This window comes from Dryobates pubescens, chromosome 5, assembly GCF_014839835.1.
Source record: "Dryobates pubescens isolate bDryPub1 chromosome 5, bDryPub1.pri, whole genome shotgun sequence".
Lineage (NCBI taxonomy): Eukaryota > Metazoa > Chordata > Aves > Piciformes > Picidae > Dryobates > Dryobates pubescens.
This window is the reverse complement of record NC_071616.1, coordinates 16,045,707-16,057,011: the sequence shown is the minus strand read 5'-3', so window position 1 is coordinate 16,057,011 and position 11,305 is coordinate 16,045,707. Positions and strand designations below refer to the sequence as shown.

Here is an 11,305-nt window from a genome sequence, read left to right as displayed (position 1 = left end):
GAGGTGGTTGAATCTCCATCCCTGGAGGTGTTCAAAAGATGCAGCGGTGAGAGATACGATTTTGTACCAAACTTGGTAGAGCTAGAATGGCTGGACTCAGTCTTTTCCAAACAAAATGATCCCATGATTCTATGGCAGCAGATGCATGTACTGTTGATATCAAGTGATGTTAAACATGACCAGACACTGTGCAAGGGACATCATTATATTGAAGACAAGCTCTTCAGGCATGCAGGCCACAAGAAGAGTAGCTAACAGAAATACACTTCCATGTCTTTAAGGCAGTGAGTATTAAAGTGCCAAACAGAGGAAAATGCTGCATGTCATACAGGATTTCTTTCCCTCACTCCAACCCTTTAAATACCCACATGGAAACGAGCAGAAGTGTCACACAGGCAGGAGCAAAGAGAAGCTGTAAGGGTCAGGAATGAAGTTGCTCATCCAGGTGTCTGCCACAGCAATGCAGGCACAGCTACGCCATGCCAGTGGTAGTTACCGCGATACCGATCGTAAGGCTGTGCCCTTTGTCACCAGATGTGCAGTTAGCTTCTCTCTGAAGTCATGGAGGAAATTGTACTGCTGAAAAACCACAACCAGATTAGCAATGAGTGCTCTCTACTTTCAGAAAGGGCAGTACCCATCCCCAAAGCTGATACCCCTGGGTGAAACCTGTACACTCCAGTCCACTCATTTGCTCTTACTCAAAAGCCTCTGGAATTTTTCACCCTCAGACACAAATCACATGGATTCTGTCTCCTTGTGGTTCCTCATAAAGGGCACATGTGAGCTCCAGGTAATGCAAAACATGGTGCTCAGTAGGTGGGAGCTTCATGTCAGAATTCAAGGGCATTTTACTTGGGTCACTAAGAGCATTACTCTCTCCATGAGTCCATGGTGCAGTACACAACCCTTAGCCAGTATGATAACCCACAACAGTTTGTAGTAAGAATTTTAGGCCAACTCATACATCATGTGGTGTATTGACAGGAGACCTCACTGCCCTCTAGAACCACCTATAAAAAGGAGGTTGTAGTGAGGTGGTCTCTTCTCCCTACTATGTGGTGATAGAATGAGAGCAAACGGCCTGAAATTGTGCCAGGGGAGGTTGGGCATAAGAAAAAAATCTTTACTGAAAGAGTGGTCAGGCATTGGAACAGGCTGCCCAGGGAGGTGGTGAAATCACCAGCCCTGGAGGTGTTCAAGAAATGTGTGGACATGGCACTTTAGGACATGGCTTAACAGCCATGGTGGTCTTAGGTTGCAGGTTGGACTCGATGACCTTAAAGGTCTTTTCCAACTGAAACAATGCTATGGTACTCTTAGTGAAATGAAAGAGCAGACTGCTTGAGCTCCCTACTCTTGTTTTAATAGTGTTACCTGCTGTAGCATCATTACCTTGATGGTCTGTATGGCCCCAGATCCTCTCAAGCTTCTGAGGTTGTCTATCACTTGCTGAGGTGTCAATGCATCTGAAAGCTGAAGCAGGAGGCATGCAGCTACTGTAAGGGAAAGGCAGATACCTGTGAATACTACTGAGCACCTCAGGCTTTTGAAAAGCCTGGTAAGTCATCTTATATCATTGTGTATAAATATCTGAGGGGTGGGTGTCAGGTGGAGGGGGCCAAGCTCTTTTTTGGTGATGCACAGTAATAAGACAAGGAACAGTGGGTTCATACTTGAATATAGAAGATTTCACCTCAACATGGGCAGAAACTTCTTTACAGTGAGAGTGACGGAGCACTGGAGCAGGCTGCCCAGGGAGGCTGTGGAGTCTCCTTCTCTGGAGACTTTCAAAACCCATCTGGATGCATTCTTGTGCAGACTACCCTAAGTGATCCTGCTTTGGCAGGGAGGATGGACCTGATGATCACTTGAGGTCACTTCCAACCTCTGACAGCCATCTGAAAACTGTGGATTGATTGCAATTCATCTGCTCTCCTTCTGACACGGTAAAATTACAGATTTGGATGGCAGTTGGGAAAATCCTGCTGCACAGCTCATTAAAGTACTTGGAGAGATGAACCAAGATGTGCGTGCATTCACTCAGAAAAATCTCCCCATGGGTACCCAGGGTATGCACACAGACACTCAAAGGGGAGGTGAGGACACCTTAGACCAGGTCCCATTTTAATGGGAGAAGATCTGACTGCCAGGCTGCTTCTGTGAGGAGAGAATCAAACTCTCTCCATAGCAGGACTCCATTTATACCCTGTGAGTTGTCCTGCTGTGCTCAATTTCTTAACTAGTCAGAGGGCTTAGTTCTCCAAGCCACAGAAGGACTTCCGGACCTGGAGGCATCAGCTAATGTCCAGGGGTGTCAAGCTAATCTTTACCAGTTCCTAGCAAGCCTCAGCCCCTGGTGCTTGTTGGGGGGTGCAGTTTGTTCCCACCACACATACATCACTCCTCACAAGCAATTTCTATACAGGCAGCTGATATTGCTACCCCTTGACAACACCTTTTCCGAGAAACAGGCCAAATAACCTAGCCTGATACCTGCAATGTGCATTGTAACCACAGTCAGGCTTCAAGCAGAACAATGGGGTATCATGGGAAAGGCTTTGGGGGGTGGGTTAGCTAGTCAGGCACTGAGGGGTAAAGGCAACTGCTTACGGAGACAGGAGCGTCCAAGGCCACCAAAACAGCTGAAAGAGAGGAGAACATTTGGCTGTAACAAGCTGTAGTTCATTGCAACACCCCCATCCCCCCCCCATCCCCTTTCATAAATGCACAGACACAATTCTTGCCTTAATAAAGAAAAGCAGTGGTGCAAGAAAGTTAGAGTATACCTACAAAGCTATCTCCCATTTAGCCTGCAGACTTTCCCTAAGTAGTGTCTTTCTAGAGAAAGTGCACTTCAGCAGTTTCCCTTCATATGGTAATAGTCCCAAAGGTAAAGGAGGACAGAAAAGGGCATGAAAATGGACAATCTGTTTTCTGTAAATCCTTCTTCACATTTTAGGCCTTGATGATAGCTGTGAGCTAATGATAGCAGCATGGTTCCACATCAGAGGGAAGCCTGAGGACTCAGTGGGCATCTGTGCAGGGAGCTGTCATTCAGGGGATCATCCAGGAAACCTGGAAAGCTCTGCCCCTCTACTCTAGGCTCAGCTGTAAGCATTGAAAGAAATTACTTTAAAGCAGTTCCATGCAATTGAAGAGTGAATTTTGCACTGCTGGAACCCACTGAGTCCTTGATAAACAGCTGTGGGGTATGTTATCCTCTGACAACAGCTGCTTTAGCTTACAACTCATGTTGTACACCTGATATCCAGCCAGGCTAGCAGCAAGGAGTCGTATGGTGCCACTCAACACACATTTTGAAGTGCTTGCTGGAGTGAGCAAGGGGGAAAATGGAAGATTCAAACCTTACAAAAGGACAAGTTAGCTTGGGTGCATGAGGGAAAAAAAGAAGCTTTTCAGAGTTTAAAGTAACCCTAAAGAATGCAATTGTCATTTGACAGGGTTAATTTTCAGCTGGTCCTAAATCTACAGAGAAATGGGTCTCCTTTACAGGAGCGTGGGGTGAATGGAGGCCAGGACTTACTGTATGACAGTTTTCCGATTATTTTCCAGGCAGCTTCTGAGCTCTTCCAGAATTTTGCAGCACATGGCAATGTCTGGAACATCCCCATCAGGAATAGGATAGTGGTGCACACAGATCTCCTGCTCTTGATAGGCTTCTATAAGATTTGGTACTCGGTATCTTAACAGCTCTCCTCTGGTACAAAGCACAAACATATCCTGGGTCCCATGCTTCTTTAGTTCCTCTGCCAACAGATAAAGGCATGTGCAGATAAACAAAAGCCTAGCAAGCCCAAGGATAAACAGATTAGCTACTTGGTACTTATTCTCTTGTTTAATCTTTGAGGTTAAGACAATAGGAGTCAGCAATTTTGCTTTAAACAGCGTTTACTTCTCCTGAGTCTCTCCCACATTTGCCTTCAGGTAAGCCACAAGAGCAACATTCTTTGTTCAGACTGAGTCTTGAGACAAGCCCCACTAGAAAACTCATCAGCACTCAGAAAAGCCTGTTAACTGCTGCCAGGTTAGGCATGATTCTGTCTTGCATCCTGCTGTGACCACATCCAAACACTGCAAGATTTTGGTGTTAGTCTGTGAAGAGCAATTCACACAAACCTTTACATAATTTTATCTTCTCTATCCCAATTTCAATGTTCCCTGGGAAAAAAGTGATTTAAAGTTTGTAATTGATCTTGATCTTAGCTGCTTTGCAGATGCCTTCTTCTGCACATGACTTAACAGACATCATGGTTATTGTGGAAGATATGTAGATGCCTGTAGAGCTCCAGCTTGGAAATTCCTCGACTATTTATTCAGTATTTGGCAGAAAAGTCAGAGAAAGCGACACTGCACATTTTATAGTAGTATCTAGTACCCTTCACAGTGACTGTGCTAAGGTATTTGCTGCATCTTCAAGCACACTAAATTCAGAAAGATGTTGTCAGACATAGCCCCAGCAACTTTGTAAAGAACAGCCCTGCACTTTGACATCATGGCATGGACAACTACAGCATCCATTATAGCAGTACAAATAGAATTCCACTGGTTTAGATACCCACTGTCTGGAGCCTTTCATTCTTCAGCCTGGAGAAGAGAAGGCTCTTGGGACACCTGAGAGCAGCCTTTCAGTATTTGAAGGGGACTACAGGAGGGCTGAAGAGGGCTTTTTACAAAGACATGGAGTGACAGGATGAGGGGTAATGGCATGAAACTGGAAGCAGCTCAACTGAGACTAGACATTAGGAGGAAATTCTTCCCCATGAGGATGGTGAGGCACTGGAGAAGGTTTCCCAGAGGAACTGTGGAAGACCCAGCTCTGGAAGTGTTAAAAGGCAGGCTGGATGGGGCCTTGAGCAACCTGGCATCCCTGCCCATAGCAGGTGGGTTGGAAATAGAGGATTTTTAAGTTCCATCCCAACCCCAGACCAGTCCATGATTCTATGATCCTTATGCTCTGATTAGATAAGCACCAACTCCATCAGTCTCCAAACTAAGAAAAAGCAATCCTCTAGCTTCTCAGCAACTTATGCTTTCCGTTTACCTGCTGTAGGATAAGTGCATAGCTTACTGTGGGGCAGGAATGCAAGTTAATTTAGCACACTTCAGGAGCAAAGTCAAGATGCTGACAACCAAGTGATGTTTATGTTATCTCTGGGAATGAAGGTCTACAAAACTGCCCTGCCAAGTGGCTGAAGGAGGGAGACTTGTGAAGATAAGATGGCCTTGCTTCAGCTAAAACAAGTGAAGTATGGCTAAAATAACAAAAACATGCAGCTTCAAAGCAGATTTTGAAAGCAATAATGCCTGAGTGAAGACCTTTACCTAATAAACTGCAGTTTTAAAGTGGACGCCCCTCAGTACAATGAGCCAAACATGTATGACTATGGTATTCAACTCTCCACCCAAATTGTGCTAAGTATCACCTGCAAAGCAGAGACAGATGGAGTTAGGGTATAAAAAAACCAAGAGGAACATCCTTTGGGTATAGGGAAAGACCATGGATTTAGCAGAGATGAGGACAGCTGACAGACTGTGCTCCTTTTCCCCCAGTCAAGACAGGGACATGTATTTGGAAAGAATTGTGCCTTCAACAGACAACAGAACTTTTGCTAAGTTTCTATTATACATTAAAGCTACTGCAAAGATTTACATCTCCAACTTTGTCAGATGTTACCCAAGGCCTATTAACTTGAGCTCAATTATTTGCAGTTTGTGCACCTATCACTGGCAACCCTAAATCTGTTGTATCTGTTGCTTTAATAAATTAAATCTATTAATTATTTTAACTTTCTGAATCGGCATCAGTGTGAGTCCTTACTGGGGCACAGGGAAAGAGGCAAATGTTAATTTTGCAAACAGGTCCAGCTCTGGAACAGGCAGATGTTGGAATCTTGTGACACCGGCACCTTGGTTTTGCCTGTTGCATGGAAATGAGAAGTACTTACACACCCACCTGGAGACTCACCTATATCTTTCTGGAGATTTCTTCTAATATCCTTAAACCTGCAACCTAAAACAAATTATGAAGGGCAATTACTGCTCCAGGTAAGTGACATTTATGGAATGGCTGCTACAGCTGAAAAGTAGAGCACAGAAATTCCTCCTGAGACCAAAGCAAGCAGCAAAGCCACACCTCAAAACACAGTCCTTATTCTTACAAATAGATCAGTAGCACAGAAGACAGTTTAAACACCATCATCTGCTTAATACTGCAATGTAACATGATTATAAAGAATCTGCCCATGGTTTTAAGCTGCTGTGCATTTTTCAGATTAAAAGTTCTGGATACTATAAATCAGGACACAGCTTTAAAAATCTGCATAAAACAAAACCCCCAACAAATAAAGACTGAATGGAGATCACTTAAGAGCTGTTGGGTTGACTGGTAGGAAAGCGAGTTCCTTATCCTGTAATACTCAGCACAAATCACACTGACTATTAAGGAGGACTTTTAATCTTCAGCATATTGCCACTTTCATTTTCTCCTCAGACCATGCCACCAATGCATTTTTACAACCCCTGCAGAACAATGCACCCCAATATTCACAATATTGTTTGGCTTGTGGGCTCTAACTGCTCAAAATATTTGCACTGTGTTCTCCTTCCTTCATTTGCAGCCTCACAGGCACAGAGGCTTTATGCCTGTCCTCACAAAACTCAGGACTGTTCACATCCCAAAACAACTTTTGAGAGCACAGCAGCAGAACCCAGCAGAGCAAGAACTGCACTGGAGGGCTGTGACTGGAGGTTAGTATTTGAAGAATAAGCAGCTCAGGTTGCTAAAACCCGTAATGCAGCTATTTTTTGACATATATGTTAATTGATGGTCACCTGTTCGCGGGATTTTCATCAGCACTAGCCATTATCCACTTCAAGATACCTTAAATTCAAGTACTATTAAACAGTTGTTTTCTGGTTCTCTAGTGTGGTATTAGTCCCAGGCTTCTATTTCTGAGAGCTGGCTAGTTAAAGTTGAGTAACAGCATTAAATGATGCATGGAAAGTTCACACTGTCACCACCAGCAGTTCTGTCCCATTTGTGACGACAGAAGATGCACCATGGCTGCAGTTTTGGTAGTTATGTTTGTTATACACATATTTTTGTATCATGGCCATGGTAGCTCAACCCAGATGCTAAGGGAGAGCAACAAAAGATCTGCTAGCACAGTGAGTGAGCATAATTTGAGCCCAGTATATCTTAAAAAGGACTTATTTAATCAAAGCAGCCTTGTTTCACTATTGTTACTTGTTATAAATAAAAAGCCAAGCTAAAACGCCTAATATTTAAACTGACACCAGAAGATGGCTGCTGTTCTCTTACCATATGGTAAGACATTCCCTAGATTCCCTTTAGTATTTCAAAAAAACAATTATCCCAGTGGTAGAAGACAAAAAAGTCACCCCACCAAGAAAATGCAACACAGAGTTTTGTAGTGCAAGGTTACCTGACTTCAGCTTCAAACATGGCTGGAAATTTCAGTGAAAGTATCTTACCAGGAAGGGAAGATATTCCCAGGAACTCAGAAGAGTAAACAGGAGACAAAGGCAACCTACACAGAAATGAAAAATATATAATTAAAAAAAACAGAACAGAACTTTTTTATTTTTACTTGAACAGAGTTAACTCACTGCTAGACATTCCTGTTCTGTGGGACCATGAGAAGAATTGCCTACAAGTAATTTCATTTATGGAAAGAAATGGAAGCATTCCAGTGTTGTTTCTACAACAGCAGACATGGGAATCACACATTTGGTAGTGTCTTTCATCACATACCTCTGTCCAAGATGAGGAGAGAAAGCACTGATAAATCATTGCCTTAGCACTGAGACACTTGGGCAAGCACAACCAACGGTGACTAGTGAACACTTCCAAAAGCAGACTTGGCCCCACATTCACTTCATGTTCACCAGGACCAATTTAATCCCTTTTCAGGGGCATCATGAGGCTAGTCAGAACCTCTGTCTTCACTGTGCAGTCACCAGAGCCCTGCATGGGTTGCCTTAAGGAAAAAAAAAAACAACTCCCACATCACAGTAGAAGGATTTAATGTTAGAAATTAGGCTGGTAAGCCCTTTAAAGGTCATTTGAGTCCAACCATTAACCCAGCACTGCCAAGTCACCACTAAGCCACCTCCTCCAGCACCACATCTAAATGTCTTTTTGATCCTGCCATGGATGAGGACTCCATTTCCTGAGGCATCATGAGCAAAGGGCTCAACAACCCTTTCTGTTAAGAAAGGTTTCCTAATATCCAACCTAATCCTCCCTTGGCACAACTAGAGGCCACTTCCTCTTGTCCTATTACTTGGGAGAAGAGACCCACCTGGCTCCAACCTCCTTTCAGGGAGTTGGAGAGCGAGAGGTCTCCCTTCAGAGAGTCCTTTACTCCAAGATAAACAACGCCAGGTCCCTCAGCCACTCTTCACCAGATCTGTTCTCCAGACCCTTCACCAGCTTCATTGCCCTTCTATGGGCCTGCTCCAGCATCTCAACGTCCTCCTTGTAGTGAGAGACCCAAACCTGAACCCAGTATTTGAGAAGCACCCTCACAAATGCTGAGGACACGGGGACAACCACTTCCCTGGTCCTGCTGGCCACACTATTGCTGATCCAGGCCAGGATGCTGTTGGCCTTCTTGGCCACCTGGACAAACTCAGCTACAGCCGGCTGTGGATCAACATCCCCAGGTCTTTCAACACCCAGGCAGTTTTCAGCCACTCTGCTCCAAGCCTGGAACCTTTATGTGGTTGTTGCGATCCATGTGCAGAATCCGGGCACTTGGCTAGTGTAACCCCGCGCAGTTTCTAAGGGAAAAAATCCCAGCCGTGCCCGTCCTGGGCTGCGTCTCACCAGGAGATACTGAGCGGGGTCGGATCATCCTCAGCAGTGTCTTCATCAGACGAGTCACAGTCGCCCGCTTGCATCGCGCAGGGCTGCGGCGGGATGAGAGCGAGCAACTCACCTGGGGGCCAGAACCTGCGCTGCCCCCTCGGCTGAGGCGGCGCTGAGGAGACCCCAAGATCCCAGCCCCGGGGATCTCGATCCTGATTCCACCCTCGGCTCTCACCGGCTTCACCATGGCGCTGCTTCCCGGCCGCCGTCCGTTTGAACTGTCCCCACCCACCCGAGCCACCTCATTGGCCGAGCTCTTCCTTCCCTGCGTCGATCAGTCTTCCTTGGGGCTCCATGAGAGGAGCGTTCTGATTGGTGAAGAGTGAGGGAGAGGCGGGCTTTATGGCGCCAGTCTTTCTGCTAATTGGCTGCGGCTGTGTGCCGGGAAGAGGCGGTGGCTCGAGCCGCGGGTGGCCGTTAGAGCTGGGGCCTCCTGCGGGCTCTGTGAGCGCATGTGCGGCTGCGTGGATGCTTCAGCTCTCTCTTGGGTAGTTTTTAAAGTCGATTCTTGGAGGCGTAGACTCGTTTAGGTTAGAAAAGCTTGTTCCAATGTCTGACAGCACCTTCAATGAAAATTTTTTTTCCTGGTGTCCAGCCTAAACCGCCCCTGGTGCAGCCTGAGGCCGTTCCCCTATTTGTTCTATCACTTGCTGCTTGGGAGACCAACACCCACCTCAATCCAGCCTCCTTGCAGGGAGCTGTCGAGAGTGAAGGGCCTTTCCTTAGCCTCCTTTTCTTCAGACTGAACAGCCCTGCTTCCCTCAGCCACTCTTCACAAGACTTGCGCTGTAGGCCCATCACAAGTTTAGTTTTGCATTTCTGACTGAAAAAAGTGGATGGGTTGGTGGGTTTGGGTTTTGTTTGTTGTTAGGTTCGCTTGCTTTGTTGCTGTTGTTTTGTGTTGTGGTGTTGTGGATGGTGTGGGTTTTTTTGGTTTGTTTGTGTGGTGCCTCCCCACCCCCCCCCCACCCCCCCTTCAGTCATATAGTGAATTATTTCCAAGTTCTCCAATCTTTTTCCCCCCAGGATATTGTTCCTGAGGTAACGTGGTGCTGGAAAGCACTTAGTGAACGTGGCACATGCCACAGGCTCTTGCACTGCCTGCCTTTTACTTCTGTTCATTTCTGGGGGCTTTATATCTGCTGCAGTTTGTTTTGTGCAGGTGAGGTGGGGGGGAAAAGTTGAAGGGAAAGGATGAGCCCTTCCTGAAAAGTGTGGCTGTGGGATCCCGAATCTACATCCACAGAGGCTGTAATTATAAAATAGAGAGAAATGTGACAGGGGCTGTTATAGGCAGTTTGGAAGATTTATCTCGGTGAGAAGGGTTGATGAAGAAGGTGCGACTTAACCAGAATTTTAGTTGGGCTTTTCGATACGTGATTGGGCCAGGAACTGCTATCTAAAAATACATCATTGGAGAGGCTAAAAAATACAGAGACAGAATCTTTTTGGAAGTGCAGAGCAGAGAGAGAAGAGACAATGGATGGAAATGAGAACACAGGAAATCTTCGCTTCCTATAAGAAAATAATTGCTTACTGCAAATGTTGACAACAACAATCAGTAAGAGTTTAAGGGGTAAGTTTGGTTTTATTTTTGAGAGAGAAATAATAACACTTCTGCTACATGACATGAAACATGTCTCTAACACAGTAATAAAAACCTTCTCAGAGATACTAAAGGTAATTTACAGTGAGAGTCAAGCAGCAAGATTTTCCAAGGAGCTCTATCTCCCAGGATTAAAGTGCATCTCTGTAGAATGGGTTTGTGGTCTGGCAGTGAAATCTGTGTAGAAAATTTGTAAGGTAAGAAAATGGTGTATGAAAATCCAGACAGGTCTGGAAGGTAAGCTAAGAATTTCCTCATGGACCAAGTTGTGACTCCTGTGGAAGCAATTCTGTCCAAACTGATCTGTGTTTTGGGTAATTTTTATTTTTCAATTCTCAGCAAACAGTCTTGCTTCTGAGAGCCAACTGACTTTCAAATGGTACTTTTGTTACACCAGGCTCTCATGTCTGTGTGCACCAAACCAAAGTGAAGATCTTTTTACCCTGAGTTCATAAAATCATAGAATCGTTTGTGATGGAAAAGACCTCTATCATCAACTCTAGCCATTAACCCAACACTACCAAGTCCATTGCTAAACCGTGTCCCTCATCACTAACCACATTTACGTGGCTATTAAGTCCCTCCAGGGATAATGATTCAACTGCCGCCCTGAGCAGCCTGTTTCAGGGCTTGACAACCCTTTTAGAGAAGAAAGTTTTCCTAATGTCCAACCTAAACCACCCTGCTTACTGAGAACAGCTGCTGGCTCTTGGAGTGACTTCCTTGTGAATATGGGGTTATAAGCTGCTGCTGCCATAGAACTGAATTTATGGATTGCTTTG

At 45.2% G+C, this 11,305-nt stretch overlaps 1 protein-coding gene across 1 annotated transcript; it reads right to left on the bottom strand.

The window, feature by feature from the left end:
* Positions 1–200: 200 nt before the first annotated feature.
* CDKN3 (cyclin dependent kinase inhibitor 3) lies at positions 201–9,060 on the bottom strand. The gene is made up of 7 exons (XM_009908286.2): positions 8,876–9,060; positions 7,519–7,574; positions 5,990–6,034; positions 3,548–3,770; positions 2,614–2,645; positions 1,396–1,499; positions 201–579 (listed from the first exon to the last, which is right to left on the bottom strand). The coding sequence occupies exons 1-7, from the start codon at positions 8,947–8,949 to the stop codon at positions 493–495; spliced, it is 621 nt and encodes a 206-aa protein (XP_009906588.1). The 5' UTR covers positions 8,950–9,060; the 3' UTR covers positions 201–492.
* Between the last annotated feature and the right edge of the window lie 2,245 nt (positions 9,061–11,305).

Bases quoted from the DNA above. Each gene is read 5' to 3' on its own strand.
- CDKN3 (XM_009908286.2), bottom strand. From the start codon at position 8,949: ATGCAAGCGGGCGACTGTGACTCGTCTGATGAAGACACTGCTGAGGAT. The intron at 6,035-7,518 runs GTAAGATACTTT...AATTTGTTTTAG, and splicing joins GGGAATATCTTCCCTTCCTG to GTTGCAGGTTTAAGGATATT. The intron at 3,771-5,989 runs GTGAGTCTCCAG...ATCTGTTGGCAG, and splicing joins AAATCTCCAGAAAGATATAG to AGGAACTAAAGAAGCATGGG.